At 36.1% G+C, this 23,512-nt stretch overlaps 1 protein-coding gene across 1 annotated transcript in view; it reads right to left on the minus strand.

The window, feature by feature from the left end:
* Positions 1-23,512, minus strand: part of NEK7 (NIMA related kinase 7) — a 195,951-nt gene that overhangs the window by 63,181 nt on the left and 109,258 nt on the right. Inside the window, 2 exon segments of the mRNA XM_027843469.1 lie at positions 6,787-6,897; positions 16,330-16,392. Of these exon segments, the coding sequence (XP_027699270.1) occupies positions 6,787-6,897; positions 16,330-16,392 (174 nt within the window).

The following is a 23,512-nucleotide window of genomic DNA, read 5'->3' on the forward strand; positions in this document are numbered from 1 at the left end:
GGCAACTCCCTCAGTCTAAATATTGCAGGGTAAAGGTAGAGGGAGTTAGAGAGAGAGATTGTTAGAGGGGTATTTTCATCTAAGAGTTCTCTATACCAGTGAAATTTAAAGTCCAGTGATTTTTCCATATCTAGGGAACTAATACAAATACGTAACACCAAAAGCAATTTCCAGTGGTAAGTGGTCAGAGGATATGAATAACCATAAGATTGTTCCAAATCAGTAATTAAAAAAGAAATGAAAATGAAAACACCTCACATTTCATCTCACATTCAGCAAATTAGAAAGATAACAAAAGATGGAAATGGGAAGTGGTAGACAGACTGAGGAAAGATAGGCACATCAATATAGTTTTGGTGGAACTGTTCATTTGTTTCAACAACTCTGGAAAACAATCTCAGATTATGGGAGACTTCACTCAACTGTTCAAATCTTTTGACCAAGAGTTCTTATTACAAAGCATACACTCCAAGAAAGTCAAAGACAAAGAGAAGGGTTTGCTATAAACCAAAACAGTCATTCAGTTGACAAGCATTTATTAAGTACTTCTTATGTAGGATCTCTAGGCTCAGATGAGCAGAGGAGTGAGACCTTCCTCTGACAGCCTCTCATCCTCTATGTGTGTCCCCTAAAGGAAAGCAGCAAGGGGACCCCGCAGGGTGACTCTGATCTGCCTCAAAGTGACCTCCTTCTATGCTCAGAGACTTCTATTTCCTCCTGCTCCCATCTGATCTCCAGCCTCAAGGGAAAAAAGATGCAAGGCCTTCCTGTCAATATGCCTCTTCAGTTTCTTGCTGTGCGCCCTCTGAGGGAAAGCTTCTAAAGGTTGGCTGAATGACTTCCATCTGTGCCATCACAAGGTAATTTCTACTTCCTCATCTACAGCCTCATCTCCCAATCGTGATCTGGAGAACCTCTGGGACCAACCTTCCCTTTGGCCTGAGGCCTTTCCTTTCCTGCTCCACAGGAGCCCCTTGAGGGAAGAAGAGAGGAAAGTCATGGGGAATGTGATCTCCAGGCTCGACTTCCATCTCCTGCTGTGTTATTGACTGCCTAATTTCCAGTCTTTAGAGGAAAAAAGAATGGTGAACAAGGCCTCCCATTGGACTGTCTGATTGTGTGCCTTCGATTTCATGTCGCACTTGTCTCCAACTCCACCTCCAGCCTTATCTGAGAAGTGGTGCCTTCCACTCAATAATGGATATTATTAGACCTGGTCATACTTTTCCCATCTCAGTTATTCTGAACCCCTGGACATCATCATCCAAAATTCATTCCCTAAGCCCACTACTCAATTTCTTACTCCTATCCCCCTCAACCCTGGCACTCCAAAATTCACAAACGCCACTTGCTTTCCACTGTGCCATCTGGAACGCCTGTTTCATAGGCAACAAACGTTCCTTCATCGAAAAATCTTTTCTTCTCTTACTCTAGTACTGTCTACACCTTTACTCATTCCCCTTGGCTCACTGGTTGAGGTGAGGGAGTTGGGACACTCTGTGTTCCCCAGCGACACTTTCAGGTTCTCTCCCAACTTCCATCGTTCAGTAAACATACAATTTATCTCTACTACTCAATCACAATCTTGGCAGCAATCCAAGTCATTCCTCTTCCGTCCTTAATGAATAAGATACAATTTTTCTCACCTCAAGTCTGGAGACTTTATCACATGTAATGACTTTTCATCAACATAACCACTCAACCTCCTCATTTTCCATGACCTATTCCTCCACTCTACCCCAGCCCCATACAAAGGCGGTTATACCCTTGATCTTGCAGTCGCTGTTGCCAAGGACTGTCAATTTCACCTTTGCAATATCTCTCAAATATACCTCCTCCTCTCCTCTGATACTTCCACCTCTCTGTTGCAGGTCCTTATCACGTCACTCCTGTACTACTGCATAAGCCTCCTGGTGAGTCTGCCTACCTACCTTGGTTTTTTTCCCACTTCAATCCATCCTCTATTCAGCTACCAAAATGATTTTCCTAAAGTGCAGGTGCAATCATGCCACTCTCCTAGTCAATAAATTCCAGTGGCTCCCTGTTGCTTCCACAAACAAATACAAAATACTCCGTTTGGCACTCAAAGTCCTTTACAACCTATCCCCCACCTTCAAGAGTTCTTACACTTTACCCTCTGGCACATATTCAAGATCCAGTGACACTGGCCTCCTTGGTGTCCAGTGAAGAAGACAATCCTCTCAGCTCCAGGCATTTTCTCTAGCTGTCTCCCGTGCCTGGAATGTTCTTCCTCTTCATCTCCACCTACTGGCTTAATTGACTTCATTTAAATTCCAACTAAAATCACATTTTTACAGAGAGTCTTTTGCAACTCCTCTAAATTCTAGTACTTTCCTTCTTTTAATTACTTCCTTTATTCTGCATATTGTTTATATATACGCATTTGCTTGTTGTCTCTTCCATTAGACTGTGAACTCCTTGAGTACCAAGACTGTCTTTTGTCTCTTTTTGTATTCTCAGCATTTTACACAGTGCCTGGAACATAAGAGGCACTTAATAAATGTTTACTGACTGACTGACTACTATATGCCAGGCACTGTGATAAGAGAAGGCAGTACAGTGAAAAGCAAAAGAACAGTCCTGTTCTCAAGAAGCTCACACTCTAGTGGGTGAGACAACATGGAAGCAACTATGTACAAACAAGATGGAGATACAATAAGCTGGAAGTAATCTCAGAAAAAAATCACTTGCGTTCTCCCTCTATACTACTCCTTCAGGAACACATATGGCTAATAATCATAACAGATGAAGATTTAGGGAAGGAGAATGAGAAAGAGGAGTCAAATAAATAAGAGGAGAAGCAAAAGAGAGCAATGTCACAAAATGTTAGAGAGAAATGAGTGTCAAGGAGGAAAAGGTGATCAACAAGGTCAAAGGTTGCAGATAATTAAGAAGAATGAGGATTGAGAAAAGCCCATTAGATTTGGCAATTAAGAGATTGTTGGTAACTTTGGAGAGAGCAGTTTCAGTTGAATGATGAGGTCAAAATGCAAATTGCAAAGAGTAAGAAGAAAGGAGGTAGAGAAACACTTACTATAGACAGCCTTCTCAAAGAGTTTAGCCACAAAAGAAGAGAGATATGGGATGATAGCTAGCAGGGATGGATGGGTTAAGTGAGGGCTTTTTAAGGATGGGGAGAGATGGACATGTTTATAGGCAATGGGGTAGCAGTCAGCAGACTGGAAGATTAAAGATTAGTGAAATAGGGATAATAATCACTTGTGTACATAGAGGTTTTTGCTTTGGCAAAGAGAAGGGTCACCTCTTTATGCAAGACAGGGGTGAAGAGGCAGTATTCAAAGGAATCTGAATAATATAAGGAGGAATGGAGAAGAGTGAGCTCTTCCAAATGGCCTGAATTTTTTCAGTGAAATATAAGGCAACATCTTCAGCTGAGACAGTGGAAGGATGTTTGACAAAAGATGAAAATGTTTAAAAAAGCCACTGCAGTGAGTGGGCATATCAAGTTAATTAGGGAAGTGTCAAAAGGATAATGCAGCAACAGGTAGGGCCCAGTTGAGATTACTGTAACAAATCTGTAGTGATCAGTATGGTTCTGTGATTTTCTCCAGTTTCATCCATCAGCACGTGAGTAGGCAAAGGCCTACTCATAGCAAGAATAATCCAAGGCTGAGGTTTGACAGGGCAAGATCTTCAACAGGATAAAGGTACAAGGCGCTCAAGAGAAGAGAACACTACAGTGCTGAACTGGTTCACCATGGCAAGATGGGAAAAGGGATAAAGTCTAGCCAATATAATGGTAAAAGCCTGGGGAAAAACTGAGGAAAGAGGGAGTAGAGGCCATGATGAAGACAAAGAATGGGATATGGAGCTGTAAGGCAGAGAGAGTGGTGGAATAACAACAGATTACGATCAGATAAAGGAATGTCAGAATTCACGAACACAGTAGCAGCATTTTTTGAAATAGCAAAGATGTAGATGTCCATTGAATGAGGAATGGTTACATGAAATGTCACACATTAATGTGATGAAATATTAGTGCATTACAAAAAATGGTGAATATAAAGAATACAGGGAGGCATAAGACATATAAAATGTTGAAAAGTGAAGTAAGAAGAACTGAGAAATAAATATTAAAGTAGAAAGAATAACAACAAAAAATTGAAACTGTGTAATTATTATGACCAAGCCTGGTTTCAACAAAAAGATATGAGAGTGTACCTCCTCTCTTTTTATAGACATAGGGGAACATGGATGTGTAACACTGCATATACTTCTGGTGTCATACTGGATAGAAGGATGAAATTGAAATCAAGAAACTTGAGTTCAAATCCTACAACACACATATACTTACTGGTTGACTCAACCTCTCTCAGTCTCCGTTTTCTCAATTGTAAATATGAAAACACTTGTTTCACAGAGCTGGTGTGAAAATCAAATGACATTTGTAAAAGGTTTTGTAAACCTTAAATCACCATATAAATGTATATTATAACATAATATAATAAATGTAAATATAAAAAACTATATAAAATGTATTATTAACTGATTGATGTGTTCATTAGTTTGACTGAACTGCTTTTCCTTTCTCATCTTTCTTATTATTTGTTTAAAGGATGGTTCTTGGTGGGGAGGGGAGAGGGATACACTGTGAAATGAAGGTGAAGTAAAAACAGAAAAAAAAAAAAAACTTCTCCAAACATTGTCTTAAATGAGGCAGTTCTAATGTGGAAGAAAAGGGAAACTTGACTAAAAAGACCAATGTAAACACATGGGGAACTAATCAACCAACTCAGATCCAGAAGGAGTGAAGAGGATATTGAAGGACTTCAAGACCAAATGGGAATTCATGAAGGAATTGGAGATGTTTAACCAGAGAGGACAAAGAAAGACATTTTTTAATAATCTGAGGTGCTGTCAGGTGGAAGACAGATTAGCTGTGTTCTGCTGGATCCCCAGAAGGCAGAAGTAGGAACAATGGGAAGAAGATGCAGAGGTGTAGACAGGTGTGTTGTAAGTATGCTACTCAAAAGTGGAATTGACTGCCTTGTGAGTGAATTTCACTTGAGGCCTTGATTCAAGCAAATGCTAAATGACCACTTGTAAGGATGTTGTGGATGGGATTCTTTCCTACAAATAAGTTAGATTAGATGGCTTCTAAAATCCTTTCCAATGCTGAGATTCTATGATTTGGGAAGCAGTTGTTTCAAACTATAGAGCTACACAACATGATTGGGTAGAAGTCACCTTTATAACCATCTGTGGTAATGGCTGTATCCTCCTCCTTCTCCTCCTCACAAGATCAGGACCAGAAATTTTCAGTATGATGAGGAAATTAAGGTTCACAGAGATTAAGGAACTTCTCCAAGGTCGAAAAACAATAAGTAGCAAAGATGGGATTTAAGCAAAAATCGATCCCTCTCATCCATGTGACCTTGCAGTGACGTTATATGGCGAAAAACCATGGAATATAACAAACTTTTGAGGAATCAACATTTCTAGTGACCTAGAAGGCAATGCAAAGATGCATGGTGGATGGAAGTAGGCTGCAGCATATTAACAATGATGAGCTGCACGTGAGAAGTGTTACAAAGACGTTATCAATACCACGTACAGCGTAACAAGACACTCTGAGGCCTGTATAAATTTTCACAAAATATCAAACTATCTAGAGTAAGGTGTCCTGAGCACTGCATACATCTTTTATGGAATATTTATGGAATGAGACAGATAAAAACTACACAGGATGAGAAAGTTAGGATAGAATATAATGTGATTGTTAGAAGGCATATACACATCAGTAATATCATGTGTCTGACTGAAAATTAAAGCATTCATATAAGTAAAGTTAATGGAGCTCCTCATTCCATTGTCACCTAGGTATGGTTATGAGTAGGGATGAAGAAAATAATAACTAAAGCAGATCACCAAGAACATCCCTTTTCTCTCCCATCTGAGATCTACATTCCCTGACAATATTACCTATTGATGAATAATGATTAGGTGACAATAAATGAGGGAGGTTCTAAGGATAAGTTGATATCATATAGCCCTAACTCTCTGAAGCTGCTCTATGGCAGAAATGGGTGCAGAATGCCTTTTTAAAATTAAAATCTGCCAGTTCCAACATCTTACATTTCCAAACCAATGGTTTCTCTATGAAGGGTCTCTTATCTCTACACCCAAGAATATCTAGAACTGCAATGCCTCCTCCTCAAGCTATATTTTAGGATTCTTTGCTTTAAAAGGGGACAGGCGAGACAGCTAGGTAGTACAGTGGATAAAGCACCGGCCCTGGAGTCAGGAGGACCTGAGTTCAAATCTAGTCTCAGACACCTGACACTTACAATTTGTGTGACCCTGGGCAAGTCACTTAACCCCAACTGCCTCACGCACATAAAAAAAGATGGGGGAGGGAGACAGGTTATCTTCAGTCTCGCTTCTTCAGTATTCTCATCTGTAAAATGGGTCTCTGTCCCTCTTCTCTCATTGCTTAGTGGCAACAACAACAACAAAAATCAAGTGATGACAAGATCAGAATGAGTTAGTTCCTGCTTCCTGCTATTCCCCAGTTTTTGTTTTTTTGTTTTTGAAGGATTTTTATGCTGGTACTAGAGTTAAGTACATCTCTTTGTAGCAGGCCCCTTGGCATTTCACCTTCTATTTAACACTGAAACCTAATACATTTTGGTTTTAAATACATAAATTGTTCCAGATTTCCATGTTTATTTATCAAATTTATATTAACTTTTCCATATTTACTTATAAGAGTACAAGTTGAAGAGTAGTAATAACAAATCCTACCTTTATCATTCTAGAGAGATCGCCAGCATCTGCTAACTCCAGAACTATGTTCAGTTCATTGTCTTCAATGAATGAAGCATAATATTTAATTACATTTGGATGGTTCAGTTGCTAAGAAAGAAAATAGACAAAAAATTATTATTTCTTTACTCTACAAAGTGAAAACAAATTTAATTTCTCAACTTAAGAAAGTCTACATTACACTAATATATACCATTTTATTTTGTAACAATACATTATTACTTGACAACTCAAATATTTATTGAGCTTTTCCTATATTTGAGGCATTATGGGTAAAATGAAGACAAGTAAAATAGAAATTCTTCTTTGAAGGAATTTGTAACCTAATAACTAGGTTAAAATAACATAGCAGCAACAACAATTAATATTTATGGAGTGAGTGATGGTTTATAAAGACAAGAATTATCACTCTCATTTTACAGATGAGGCAACTGAGACAAAGTAGGTTAAGTCACTTTTTTAAGGTCTCACAAATTAGTAAGATCAGAATTCAGGTCTATTCTAAGTCTATTACTTTTTCCACTACATGATGCTGCCTAAATGTTAAATGAGAAATACAAAGTGCTAGGAATTTAGATGAAAGAGAGATTATTTCCAGTTGGGAAAAGTCAGAAAAATCTTCATAAAAAAAGTAGCTGAGATGTACCTTGAAGACATCATACATAGAAAGAATAACATTAGCAACGAAAGAAAGAGGAATAAAAGTTTAGGGAATATAAAGTATTTCAATTTAGCTGAAACTCTGCATATATGCTAGGGAGTATGGGGCACAAAACTATATGGATAAGTTGGAGTCATACTGTGAGGCGCTAAAAGGTCATGTTGAAAGGTTTGGACTTAGATAGTTTCTTAATACTCAGAACTAGGGTTCATAATCTGGGGTCCACGAACTCGTTATATATGTATGTGCACATATATAGTGTGTGTGTATATATATGTACGTGCACACATGTACTATATGTGTGTGTGTATACATACATACACACACACACAAACATACATATATACACCCCCATCTATACATATTACATATTGTGGAAAACTATTTCAATATAATTGGTTTCTTTATAATCTTGTGTATCACAACTTAGGTGTCATCCTTAACTCTTTACAATTTCTCCCCACCTACATGCAATCAGTTGCCAAATCCTGTAGATTGGACCTTGTAACATCTCTTCTATACACCTCCTCTCACTCTAGTAGTTCTCCCTCACTTCTAGGATAAAATAGAAAATCCTTTTTGGCTTTTAAAACCCTTTATAGCCCAGTCTCTCCTGTCTTTTCAGTCTCCTTACACATTGTTCCCTTCCACATAAACTGCAATTCAGTGACCCTGGCCTCCATGCTGTTCCTCACACAGGACACTCCTACCTCCCACGTCCTTCATTTTCACTGGTTGTCCCCCATGCCTGGAATTCTATCCTTTCTCGTCTTCATCACCTGGCTTCCCTGGCTTCCTTCAAGTCCCAGCTAAAATCTTATCTTCTACAAGAACCCTTTTCCTGATCAGTCTTATAGCTAGGGCCTTCTCTCTATGATTATCTCTCATTTATCCTGTTCACGTCCTGTCTATATGGTCATTTGCATAATGTCTCCTCCATTAGACTGTGAGCTCCTTGAAAGCAAGGATTGGTTTTTGTTTTTTGCCTTTCTTTGAATCCCCATGCTTAGCACAGTGCCTGGCACATAAAAAAACAGCATAATAAATGCATACTGACTTGACTTGAGAAGGGGTCAATAGATTTCACTAGTCTGCAAAAATGATTCATGACAGAAAATGTTAAGAACCCCAGCACTAAAGGATAAAAACGGGAGTGGCAAAATTTAGGAAGTTTAATCTGGTGACAGACTGGAGGAGAAATAGAGGTGAGGAGACAAATTAAGACGTTATAGGCACACCACAGACAAAAGGTAATTACAACTTAAACTAGAGTAGTGACAATAGAAATGGAAAGAAGTCGTTTTCAAGAAAAATATGAAACTTAACTCTCCAGGACTCTGCAATCTACTGGAACGGAGAAAAATAGAAAAGAATCAAAGTTGACTCCAAAGTTTTGGGGCAGGGTAACTGGGAGAATAGTAGTGTTATTAACAGCAACATATAAAGTGGGAACTCAGGGGAAGAGCTGGAATTCAGGGTAAGAAGAGAGTGACAGCAGGAAGGAAGATGGCATTGGTTTCAGATATACTGGTTTTGTAGTCTGACATACTGAAAGTTGAGAAGGTAGGACTAGAGTTTGACAGAGAGAATGAGATTAAAGATATAAAAGTTGGAGACTTTTTATAGAAGACAATAATAAAATTCTTAGGAGAGGAAAAGATTATTTAAGAAGAGCCCACAGAAAAAGAAAAAGAGAACACTATTAAGAAATGCCCAAATTTATGAAGCAATATTAGGAAGATAATCCAGGAAAGAAATGGGAAAAAAAATGATCAAAGAGGTAATAAGAAAAAAAAAGGGTAGTAAAAAATTTCAAGGGAGGAGACAGTAAATTATGTCAAATGTTACAGTGAGACCCAAGAATAAAACTTAGAAAAATGACTTTGAATTTGGCAATTAGGAAGTTACTTTCTAGAGCAAGATTTTTAATGTGGGGTCCACACAGGTATCAGGTAACTTGGATGGGGAAAAATAAATTTCCTTTCACAAATTTTTGATTTCCTTTGTAATCCTATGTATTCAAAAATTTTGAGTAGTAAGTCTGCTTCAGGAGACTGTCAAAAAGGTCTGCGCACTGGGGGCATATGCCAGATTACAATTTTTTTCAATTAACAATTTTTTTCCTTCCTCTCTATCATCTTCACTGTAGGGAAAAATGAAAAATAAACCCTTTCTGACAAACATGCATAGTCAAGAAAAACAAATTCCCGTAATGACTGTGTACAAAAATGTATGTCTCATTTTAGATGTTCAATTCTCCTTCAAATTTTGTCAGTTGGTGGGTCACATGCTTCAACACTGGGTCCTTGGGAAATATGGCTGATCACTGCCTTGATCAGAATTAAGTCTTCAACGTCATTCATTTTTATAATGTTGCTGTTATAGTGAAAGTTGTTCTGCTTCTATTCAACTTTCTTGCTAATCTTATTGCTACAAAGATTCTTTCCTACAGTGAATCAAAATCTATCTCCCTATAATTTCCAACCTTTGATTGTGGGGTTCAGCACACTAGAACGAAGCATAATTATGATAAACATTTAAAGTTACAGGATTATAGATATATAGAATTATGAATGAAACTCAGAGGCACTTGAGTACAACCTCCTCATTTTACAGATGAGAATACTGAGGCACAAAGTGATCCTAAAGTCACAGAACTACATTTGAACCCAGGTCTTCCTGATGCAAGTCCAGTGTGCTTTACTCACTATGCCACCTAGGTACAAATACTATCTTTCTTTAAGTCTAACCCCTATTAATTCATCAAACATTACCCACCATGGTGGGTAATATACAAAGACAAGGATCCCTCCCATCAAGGAGTTTATAGTCTAATGCATACAAAACACAGTCATCATATCCAGCATTAAAAAGCTTCTCTTCTCCCAGCTAAATATTCTCGGCTCTTTTCCTTGTTTCTCATATTTTAAGGCTTGGTCATGGGCTGGCTTCAATTTATTCTTCTTAAAATATAATGCTTGTAGCTGAACAGTTTTCAAGATGTGATGTAATAAATTCAGAGTACCGTAGAGAGTACTAAATTCAGAGAACTATTACCTAATTTGATATGGCTTTCATATTTCTACTGATGCTAGTAAAGTTTACATTAGCTCTCTTATCAGCTACTTCTCAATTACTAGGTCACATTAAACTTGCCACTAACTAAAATTCCTAAAGGTTTATACACACAAACTCCTGCTAGGTTAGATTTCCTTCATTCCACACATTTGCAATTACCAGCCCCCCCCCCCCAAAAAACCCCCTAATGTAGTAATTCATATTTATCCTTCTTCATTTAAGTCCATTTCAGTCCATCAAGACAACTGAGTCATATTTCTGTGATCTCACATATTATTAATTAACCCTTTCAAATTTTACCATCTGTAAATCTCATAAGCGTGTTTCCTGTGTCTTCATCCAAGTCATTAATTAAAATGTTGACTATGCCTACAAGTACAGACCCACCAGGAGTGCCCTTCCTGAAGGCTGCGATACTGATTCATTAAAATAAGATTCTATATAGGCTTTAGAGCCACAAAGGACCTCAGAAGTCAACCAATCCAACTCAATTCTATACAGCAGATATTTATTCAGTACCTGCTAAGTGAAGGCAGAGTGCTAAGAAAAAGGAATACGAGATCAGAAACGAAACAGAACCAATCCTCAAGGAACTTATGTTATTAGAGGGAATAAAAATGTAAATAAGTAAACATGAAATATACAAAGTAATATAAAGTAATTTCAAGAGGGAGAGTGTGTACCTGAATTGTGCTTTGATAGAAGCTAGGGATTCTGCAAGGTGAAAAAGTGGAGAGCAGATATTCTGGAGAGGGGGCATTGTTTGTACAAAGGTACCCAGGTTAGTAATGGAATATCTCATAGAGAACAGCTAGCAGGTCAGTTTGATTGGATGAGAGACAAGTCCAACTCCTCTTCATTTTACAGATAAGAAAATAGAGAGAGAGGGTATGTGACTTGTTCAAAGTCTCACAGCTACTAAACTGATCCAGGATTCAAACCCAGGTTCTGACACTACTGCATTCAGTCCTTTCTCCTATATCTAATTCAATATTCTTTGTACATGGATGTTTTACCAGCTAAGATTCCACCTAAGGATTATTAAATAGCCCATGTATTCACAAAGATAACAGAAAAGACTGGAAAATAAATATCTTGCTGAAATCAAGGCACATTTTATCTACAGCATTTCTCTAATTTACTAGTCTAGTAACTGTGTCAAAAAAAGGGGGGGGGGAATGAATTTCACATGACTTATTTTCAGTAAATTCAAATGGTGCTCAGTAATGGCTGATTCCTTTTAAAGGGCTCACCAACTATCTGTTAGAGATCTACTGCATAATTTTGCTAGGGAATCAAGGTGAAACTCATTAGTCCATGGTTTGAAGAAATCATTTTCTTTCCCTGTTATGAAAATCCTCACATTTACCTCTCTATATTTTTCTGACATTTCTATAATTTTCCATGATTTCTCAAGAATAACTTAAGAACCCAAGTTATATGGAATTAAAACTGGTAGATGCTAGTAGTCTAACTCTTCAAGGCACCTCATGCTAAAAATTTCTGATTGTTCAGAAAAGATTTGGATACTTCAAAAAGAAATTCCAGCAAGGGAGGAAGCCCATACTAGCATCACGATAAAAAAATATTGGTGGAAATAAGATTATAAAATAGATGGAAGATTCATGGATCAGAGTGAGGTGCTGACAATACCCGGTAAAGCAGAACAGGCAAAAATGGATGCACGGCCTGATCTGACTTGAGGTCCATGATACCGCCAGAATTGATATAGAATTCTATATTCTATTCTACAATATAGAAATGGTACACCTAATTTAAGCAGAAGGTGAGACCTTCTCTTTAAGGATATTTCAAAATTTGCTAGAGAAAGAAAGCAAGCTGTCCTTCACAATCATCAGGAAGTCCTATGTCAGTATCTAATATTTGCCTTTCCCAATTATTTACAGGTTAGGGAGTTGGCAGACCTAATAAGAGAATAAAATGGGCTTTCTCCTTGAGATCTTTAAGTGGCAAGTGGTCAATTCAGGCTTTATCTTTATATAAAGGAAACACTGGATAATATACTCATAGGAGATAAGATACCTCCTTAATAACTGGGTGGCTTGTTAAACTTTTTATGTGATATCTCTTTATTCAATTTAATTTCAACCATTTATTAAGCATAACCAACATGCAAGGCACAGTGTTATTTTTCTTTATGTTTTAATCGGCAGTTTCTGAATTTGAAGAGGCAACTTAATCAAAGTTGTAGTTAACGAATATGAAGAGACAAAACATCTTGTCAACTCTAGAACATGGGAGAGTGGAAAGAGGAATGAACTTAACTAAATCTAGGATCAAGTTTCACAGCAAGTTTGATGTAGTTTACCTTATATAAGTCCTAGACCTTTCAAAAGCTTGGGTTTCTCATTGAGAAAACAGGGCTAATACTTGAAGTATGTATATCTCAAAGAACTGTTGTGAGGAAAATGTCATGAAAAAATTGTAAAGTACTAAAAATAAATGTGAATTTCTACTATGTTATATGTGTGTACATGGATGTATTTGTCTATAATGAAGATGAGGAAAGGACTGATACAATAGGAGTTAGCATTTGAGCTGAGTCTTGAAGGAAAGTAAGAATTCTAAGAGGCAGATGTGAGGAGGGAAGACATTATACAAATGGGTGACAGGCAATAAAAAGTCAGGGAGATGGGATTTGGAATGTCGTATGTGAGAAATAAATAACAAGAATGCCAATTCAGGGATTGCTGTTGCTGTATGTCCTTCAGTTTGAATTGTAGCAGAAAGGAACTGTACAAGAACCTGAGGAAATGCTTTCCTGATCTAATTGTTGAGCTAACTCTGGAAAAAGAAGGGAGTAGTGTTTTATTTTAACCTTGCATTCTTCTAAATTGATTCTTGATAAAACTGACTTTAATTATACCTTACGGCATCTTAAATTTCCAACCCGAATCCCCTAGCTCCTTTTTTCCCATGATCCTACAAAGATCATTGATAATGGTTCAGAAATCAAATCCACTAGTTCTTTCAGTATCCAAGGAGAGAGTCTTTCTGGGCCTGGTAACTTAAATTTTAAAAGTACCTTTTTATTATCTTTCAATTAATTTTTTAGTAGGGATATTTCAACTCCCTATTATCCTTATACTATTTCCTGTCTGAAGGTGATCTTTTGGATGAAGAAAACAAAAGCGAAATAAAAGCTAAAGAATTTTGCTTTCACTTTATTGTCTTACCATTACTCTATCTTGTCCAAGTTGTAGCCCTATCACATTTCTGATTCTCTTCTTTCCCCTAATATATTTCTCTCTTAATTTCTTTCTTTCTTTCTTTCTTTTTTTTTGGTGAGGGCAATTGAGGTTAAGTGACCTGCCCAGAGTCATGCAGCTAGTGAGTGTTATGTGTCTGAGTTGGGTTTTGAACTCTGGTCCTCCTGACTCCAGGGCTGGTGCTCTATCCACTGCGCCACCTAGCTGCCCCTCTTAATATAACATAAAAGAAAAATAAGCCTTTCTGTTGTCCTAACCATTCTCCACCTATTTCAGCTTATTCAAAGATTTAGTGTTTCTGCCACTATTTTAAAAAAAATGTTAGTTATCTTTTTTTAAATTTCACCTTCATTTCTGAATAGATCCCCTCTCCCTCTCCTACCCAGCAAGTCATTTTTTAAAACAAAGAATAATAAAGAAAAAAATAGCAGTTCAGCAAAACTTGGCTTCCCTCATAATTTGAATTTTTCCCACATTGAAACTTCCCAGAGTTTTTCCAAAGCAAGGTACCTAACTTCCATCTAGAAAAATGGATATTTCCTGAGACAAATTCCAAACAACCACCAGGGAAGGAGACCATGGAATAACTAGCTATTCTTGTGCCTACCATCAAAAAACTTTCCTTCGGTTTAGATGCAGACAGGAACAAAGGAATAGATAGTGGTCAGGGTATATGTAAGAATGGATATGGAATTAGGAGTACAGGATGGAACCAGATGGAGGCTGAGAAGCCTGAGTATATCTGGAGATTACCTGACATACGTGTAAAGGCAACACTTCTAATCCAGAACTTCTGGACTGTCACTATATTTAAGACTGATCTTTAAGGCAGTTACATGCTGCAGCAAATAGAGTGTTAGAGCTGTAGTCAGGAAGACCTGAGTTCAAATTCAGCCTGATTAAGTCATGTGAGCCTAGGCAAATCATTTAACCTCTATCTGCCTGAGCTGCCTCACTTGCAAAATGGGTACAATAACAATACCCACCCGTTGTGATTGTTGTGAAGATCAAATGAAATATTTGTAAAGGGCTTTCAAAGTGCTATAAAAATGCTACTTATTGTTGTTGTTGTTATTACATTCTACCAAAGATAGGACTAGAGCTAGGCAAAAGAGAGCACAAAATGCCAACATGGGAGGCTGATGGGGTGGGCTAGGATGGACACAATGAAAGATACTTTTAAATATTAGAAATGTAAAAAAAAACCTCTCCTTAACAGGCAATATAAGTATTTTGTAATATATTAATTCACAATGATCATAGTAAAGATTCAAAACCTCTAGTGAATAGTAATACACAGCAAGGCAGAATTTTTAAAACTTATTTTGGGTGTACAAATACTCTAGTTCCTGGTCTTAGCATTTTTAACCTAGATCTAGCTCCATGTGCTTGATACTCAAGTCTTGTACAACTTTTATAACTATACCACCTTAGTAACACAAGTAGCCTAAGCAAAAAATGCCTGAGAATAGATGAATAATAACTTAAGTCACAAGTACATAACCTTAGTAGATGGGATACTGAGAAAATGAATCTTTAATACTCTCTACATCTGTTCTACACATATCTGGAAGCCAGTTTCAAAAGGAATGAAAACACACATACACACACACACACACACACACACGACACAATCTTGTGTCATTTGAACCACATTCAACTCTTGCTTTCCCTAAGCATATATGTACCTTTTTCCAAGTCATAATTACTTGGATTATAGTCCTAATACCATATGCTAATTTTACATTAAAATGTATCTCTGTTGACCTGTAAAATTAGATTGTAAATTCCTTGAGGGTAGAAGCTGTCTTTTGCTTTTTTTTTGTATCCCCAGCACTTAGCACAGTGCCTGACACACAGCAGCACTTAATAAATGTTTACTGATTGATTAGTAAAATCATTTACAGTTAACATAAGATGCCAACATTCTTTCTACTGAAATTCCATTGTATCAAGTACTGCTTGAAACAATTTTTGTTGTTCAGTTGTTTCAGTTATGTCTGACTCTTCATGACTCACTGGGGTTTTTGTGAGAAAGATACTGGATTGTGGTTTGCCAGTTCCTTCTCCAGCTCATTTTAGAGATCAGGAACTGAGGCACACTGGATTAAGTGACTTGTGAAGACTCACAAAACTAGTAAAGCATCTGAGGCCAGAAGATGAGTCTTCCTGACTCCAGGCTCGACACTCTATCTATTGTGCCACCTATCTACCCTTGAAACAATTAGGTTATTAATTATATCTTGGAACTTCTTTCATTATATAAAGATGGAACTGGATTTGGAAAAAAAAAAAAAAAGGACCTCAGTTCAAATATTGACTCTGCTACTTACTACCTAAGCAAGTCACAACTTTTAAGGTCTCATTTTCCTCATCTATAAAATAAAGGAATTGAAGTAGGAAATCTCTCCTTACATCTCTCAATGTTAAAATTATTACCATAATTATATTTAGCACAATAGGATTTTTTCAAATCTTGTCTTACAAATATGTTGTAATTAACCCCTGCTGTCAATATAGTAAAACATTTTCAAATTTTTATTTAGTACTTACTTTAAGGAGATCTATTTCTTTGATGCAGTCAGCACGAGCCTTGGCATCCATTAAATCAAATATCTATTTAAAAAAGAAAAACCATGAAAACACTTTTAAATGAATACCAACTAAACACGGATCAAGATGACATGCACAGGCAGTTATAGTTTATGTATAATTCTGATTGTTGCAGCATACACTCCTTAACTTGGTATTTAGTGTTCTCCACAATCTAGCTCTAATACCTTTCCAATTTTACTTCATATAAGTTTTTCATGCAATCTACATTCCAGCCCAGCTAACTGCTTTATTATCATCCTATATTGCTCTTCTGTACACATGTACAGGCCACTTATCAAGCCTAGAAAGTACATTTCTACCTAATAAAATCCTTTTCTTCCTTGAAAGCTTGCTACTTCCTCCATAAAGCTTTCCTAATCCCTCTTCTTATCCCCAGTTAAAATTTTTATCTCTTTCAAATTTTCCCAGAACTTGCATATCTTTTTTATCTCTATCACACTCTGTTAGTATATTTATTTGTATACATGCCCAAAAAAATTATTAAGAGTGTCTCAGCAACAAGGATTGTATAGTTTTTACCTTAGTATTTTACCTAGTAATTCACAGTAAATGTTTGTTGGATTGAATATGCAATAACACCTTCTACCACTAAGTTGTTTTCACTAGTGCAGCATTTTAAGACAGACAGCAGATTCAAATCCCAGTTGTGCCATTTACCACCTATGTGACTTTGGGTAAATCACCAACCTTTCCAGACCTTAATACTTTTCTCTGTAAAATGAGAGGTTTAGATAAGATGACCTCTAAGAAGGCACTTTCTGCCTCTAAGTTTATAATCCTAGATTGCTTAATTCTAAAGACATTCAATAATGAAAATGAAAAACAAAGTTAAAGTTTTCTTTATTTAGGTATTAAATTCCAAAGATTTGCATAGAGTATTCCTCATGAGACATACAGTATAGATGAAAGGTAGCCTTAATAAAGATTAAGCATAAAATAAAAGCATTCCAGGCATGGGGAATAGCCAGTACAAAGGTACAGAGATGGGAGATGGAGTATGATGTGTGAGGAACAAGACAAAGGCCAGTATAGCCAAATCACAGAGGGGATATTTGAAGCAAGCAGACCAATGAGAAAGCTATTAATAAACTGGGTGAGAGGTGACAAGGGTCTCAACTGGAATGGTAGCCATGTGAGTGGAGAGAAAAAGACACATCTAAAGCAGTCAAAGAAAGAGAACAGGGAGCAGAACTTCAGATTCAGAAATCTTAAAGTTGCAACATTTCCAAGTGATAGGGAGGTCTAAGATATAACCATTAGTCGATGACTGATACAGAAGCTGAGGTCAGAGAATTGAAATGGATACAGAACTCCGTGAAAATGATTACAAGGGAAGGGGCTGAATGGGAAGGCTGTCAGGCGCGAAACTCACTGAAGGAAGGTGGGAGAAATGTCAGCAGATGACAAGAGCAAGTAAAGGTTGCATATTAAGATGTCGTGAATTATAGGGGCACGAGTTTATAAATAGAAGGGATTGTAAAAAACCTCCAGTTCAAATATTTTCAGTTGCAGAAAGTGAAGACCAAAACAAGTTCAGGGATTTGCCCAAGATCATACAGTGGTAGTTATCTCTCTGCCTACCGATATGTTTCTCCTCTTCCTTCAAGGCTCAGCTGATCTCTGCAGCTGAAAATAAACTCTCCTCTATAATTTCAGTAGCACTGTTCCCAGTCACCCTGTTTGTCCTTTTTACATTTCACCTTGTAAATATATATATTAGTGTACCTAATCATCTTATCCCCTTAGATTAAGCAACTTCCTGGCATCATCTTTATGCCCCAAAGAAAACAAAGCACACCACCTTGTACATAGTAGGCACTTAAAACTGTTTGTTGAATTGAACCGAGTTCCTTAGAGAAGGTGATAAAACAATTCCTGGACAGAACAATGTCTGGAAATGGCAAGTGGTGTGAAAAATTATGTAAACCAGATGAACTATAGCTTCCTTCTAGGTTTATAGTTCTCTGATATAAAAAGGAGGAAAAGAGACAATAGCATTAAATTCTGTAATATTCTAAATGTTCAGAGGTCAGAATTCAGCTATCTCAACAATCCTGAACACAAACACATAAGGAGATAAACCAGAGTTGTTGAGTTTTTTCCTTCAACATTTTTCGTGTCATGGATCCCTTGGGCAATCTGGTAAAGCCTATGGACCCTCCTCTTGGAATGTTTTAAAACACATAATAATTATAACAACAACAACAATAATAAAAATTTACATAGCATTTACTATGTGCCAGGTACTGTGTTATTTCCTTTACAATTATCTCATTGGATCCTCAACAACAACTCAAGTGCTATTATTATCTCCATTTTACAGATGAAGAAACTGAGAGGTTAGGTGATTTGCCCAAAAGCCAATAAATGTCTGAGGCTGGATTTGAACTCTGATCTTCCTAATTCCAGGACCAGTGTTCTATCCACTGTGCCACCTAGCTGCATAAAACAGCAAAATACATAGAGTTATAAAGTAAACCAATTACACTGAAATATAGTAAACTAAAATTTCAAAAACAAAAACAAAGGAAGTTCTTGAACCACAGCCTGAGAACTCCCAAAATTAAATAAAAAAAGTTTTAGGATAGCATATAGTTGTCATAAAACCCATGCAATTTATTCCAAAAGAAAGGTAAAGTCACTATTAAGCTTACAGGTTGGTCAATTTTATCTGAAATGTAGCAATAGAGTAGAAGAAAAGACACATCAAAAATAGGGAGAAGTGACAGCTGACAGTAGGACAAGAAAGAGCTATCTGTCAGCAGAAAAATCTGGTGCCATTTAATACAGAGAGAAATAACCTTACATACCTCAATAACTCCACAATTATAAAGTATAACAGAGTAACTTTTTGGAGAGATGTTTCTAATTTATCAAGAAAAACAATTTATATGTAATCTCTTCCAGGAAACAGTAACTTACTTTGGAAATATTTCTATCAAAATAGAATAATTTTTGGTATTTAAAGGCTAAAATTTCAGTTACCTGGAAAATCTATTTCATGAAATAATTCATTCCCCAAAGATGTCAAATTGTTACTGTAATAATACTTCTTTAGAAAACATTAAAGGGGGCAGCTAGGTGGTACAGTAGATAGAGCACCAGCCCTGAAGTAAGGAGGACCTGAGTTCAAATCCAGTCTCAGACCAAACACTTGACACGTACTAGCTGTGTGACCTTGGGCAAGTCACTTAACCCTGATTGCCTCACTAAAAAAAAGAGAGAGAGAGAGAGAGAGAGAACATTAAAGACAAAGAAAATGAACATAAATAAAAAACATTAAGAGTAGTTAGTTATCAACCATTCTGGAAGCAAGAAACAATGCAAGAAATAACAGATATGAAGATTTAAGTGAACTGATTTACTGATAAATAAGCAGAAACAGAAAAAACAACATATACAATGATTAATGGAAATGGAAAAACAATAAAAAGCTCAAGAAGCTTACATTCTATGACAAAAATTCTACAGATACTTGGGTCTTCTTCAGTACCACTACCATATTCTACTTTTTAAAAAACAAATTTGTACTATCTTTTGTTCTTACATCTTCTAAATTTTTCCCTACGCTTCTTTCTTCCTTCTAGAGATTCATCCCTTATAACAAAGATTTAAAAAAGAAAAAAAAATCAGCAAAATTAATCAGTATAGAAACAAAATCTGGCATAAATGCAGCAGTGCACTTATGTGGACCCCTTTACCTTGGCAAAATAGTAGAGTGAGGTGCCTTCTTATATCTCTTATTTGGAGCCAAGCTAGTTCTTTGTAATTCTGCAACATTCACTTTCATTGTTTTGTGGTTCTTTCCATTTACAGTGTTGAATTCATTGTGCATACTATTTTCTCATCTCTATTTACTTTACTCTGCATCAATTTATATAAATTTTTCCATGCTTCTCTGTATTCATCAAATTTACCTCTTAACAGCACAGTAATATATATTACATTCATGTATCACAATTTGTTTAGCCATTCCCTACTCAATGGACTCTACTTTGCTTTCAGTTATTTATTTGCTAAAACTAAAAGGCTGCTATGATATTTTCTTGTACGTAGAGCTTTTTTTTTTTAATCATCCTTTTGGGAATGCTTTGGTGTATATACCAGGCAGTGGAATCTCTGCGTCAAAAGATATGAACGTTTTAATCACCTTATTTTCAATATTCCAAATTACTTTGTAGAAGGGTTGTACTAATCCATAGCTCCTGCAACAATGCATTAATGTATTCAAGTTTACACTATCCTTCCAACATTGACTATTCCCACCTTTTGTGTGGGAATAGGTGTGAGGTAAATTCTTGGGTAGTTTGATTTATAGTTTTCTTTTTAGTTACTGGAACAATAAATATTTCACACAATTAATAGTTTACAATTCTTTTGAGAATTATTTGTTCATATCCTTTAACCACAACCAGGTTCTATTTTTCAGTTGCAGAACCTATTTTATAAAATTTGTTCAGAAAAGCAGGGCTGTGGATGCCAACAGAAGCAATGGTGACATGTCATAGTGACTTTGCAGTCAAGACACAGTTTGAATCTCAGCTCCACTACTTAATACCTCTGTGAGCTGGGGCAAGTTATTTCACCTCTTCTTCTGGGGTTTATATTTCTTATATATATAAAATCAAACTGTTGTACTAGATGATTTATAAGATTCCTTTCAGTCCTAAATACTATATTCAAGAATATTTGATCACAGGTAGAATCAAACTAAAATCTGAAAACATCTGAATTGATTCTCATTGGCATTCCATATTATATATTTTCTTTACCTGTCTTGGCCAACAAGTCAAGCCAAAAAAGTATCGGATCTTTAGGTCATGTCATTCTGGACCATAAATTAAAGGTTTAAAGCTAATTTCTTTCAAAAACTAAGTAAAAGCATCATTTATTAACCATTGGGATTTTGTGATCGATAAAACTTAGAGCACCTCCAATGTGAGAACTTCATAAACAACCCCTCACAAAAGTCATCTGATTTAAACCAAGTTAGTTGATTGGGTCTTCTAACTTTTTCCATAATTGGCAACTCAAAGCATTTTGTTTTTCCTTCTAATGCATTTATCACACCTTAAAGTATAGTTAAAGTATAGCTTTTTAATAACCCTTTACCTTAACAAATAAGAGATACATCTTGATTTTACCTTAATGAAATTATTATTGATACTTTAATGACTGATGGCTTTTGACATTATCATTAATGATTCTCTAACAATATTAATTAAAGAGTACATGTGAAATCATCAAGTCAAGTCCACAAGCATTTATTAAGCACATACAAAGTTCCAGATACTATACTAAGGGCTGCATACAGGAAGAAAGATAAAAACAACCCTTGCCCTTAAGGAACTCACGGATTAATGGGGGGAAATATATGTAGGTTAAACTGGATGAAGGGAATAAATATTTACATAGTGCCTACTAAATGTCAAGCACTGTGCTAAACTAAACAATCTGGAAAAGACTTCCTGCAGAAAGTGGGATTTTAGCTGAGACTTGAAGGAAGCCAAGGAAGGCAGGAGGAAGAGCATTTCAAGCAAGAGGGACAGCCAGTGAAAATGCACAAACTAGGGAGATGAAGTGTCTTGTGAGAGGAGAACAGTGTCATTGGATTGTAGAGTATGTGGAAGGGGACTTAGGTATACAAAGAATTTATAATAGTATTAATATGAAGTTACATTAACTTTGATATGACAAATAACCATGTAATAATTTTCTAAGTCTATGGCTATAAAAAAAGCTTTACTGTGAATCTGAAAATAAACTGAGCCTCAGAAAGATTAAATAACTTAACTTACCCATAAACAACAAAACTATTAAGTATCAGAGACAGGACTCAAATCCAGGTCTCCTGACTCCCAAGCCTAGTGTTCTTTCCACTATACAGGATGTCACAATGCTGATTTACAATGGTAATTTTCTACTAATTAGAAAAATCTAATCCATTTGGAATAAAGAGTTAAATTAACAAGTTTACTATATTTTCAGGCATTTAGAAATTACTAAAAACCAATTAGCAGATACAAAAGAATTAGGTCAGGAGATTTCAAAAAAAACTTTTTGTAACTCTTTAAAAGAATGATACAAAGCCTTTCAGAGCTTATGTTATAATTTAATAACTGAATCCAACTTTTCTCAATACTATTATGCCATTCATGGATAACTATTAAAAATACTCCTAATTTTTAGGTACTTAAAATAATAATAAATTGTTCCAAAGGAAGTCAATAAGAATTAAATGATGAGGCTGATAAAAGCTATGAAACACAGTTGGTAATTACTATAAATATTTTTTTAAAGTAACTGAATACTTGGCTTTGCAATTTGTTGATTGTCCTTCGTTCTCAAAGAGGACCAATGCATCAGGGAGGTGATGCCATGACATGCCATTAAAGTGGATTTAAGTGAGGAAGGACTATGTAAAGTTAATGCTATGAGTCATACATGAAATTAACACTCATAATTTCCTTCTCTTTAATCACATATGAAAACATATAGAAATAAGACTCTCATAATAAACCCAACATACAACTTCACCATAATTTAGCAATTTAGCTCTGACAATCCCAAATTCAAGTAAACATTAATAAATATCAAGGATATGCATAAAGCATTATGATCAAGCTCTGGCCATTATCTTGAAACCTAGATGGAGACTGAATATCTTTAAGTTAGGGAAGCAGTTATAGTGGTGGAATTTAACCTCCATCCAAATGAAAGTATCCCTTCTCTTTCTGAATATTTTATATTTTCCCCTAACAGTTTCTTTACAAAGGTAAATTTAACATGATACTAAATACAAAATGCATGGGATCTGAATACAAAAATAAATCAAAGTACTGGGTATGGGGATGTGCATGTATGCATTCTAATGATACAGGCCTCTACCAATGTTTTATTTCCATACCTCATTTTACATAGAGGTGACTATGGAAATCAAAGGCTTTTGCCAGCGAATGAATGACTTCCTTCAAATCTCAGCTAAAATCTTACCTTCTATAAGAAGCCTTTTCCCACTCCCTTAATGCTAGTGCTTTTCCTCTGAGATTACCTCCAGTTTAGCAACACACACACACACACACACACACACACACACACACACACACACACACACACACAC

This window comes from Vombatus ursinus, unplaced genomic scaffold (assembly GCF_900497805.2).
Source record: "Vombatus ursinus unplaced genomic scaffold, bare-nosed wombat genome assembly UNPS02014909.1, whole genome shotgun sequence".
Lineage (NCBI taxonomy): Eukaryota > Metazoa > Chordata > Mammalia > Diprotodontia > Vombatidae > Vombatus > Vombatus ursinus.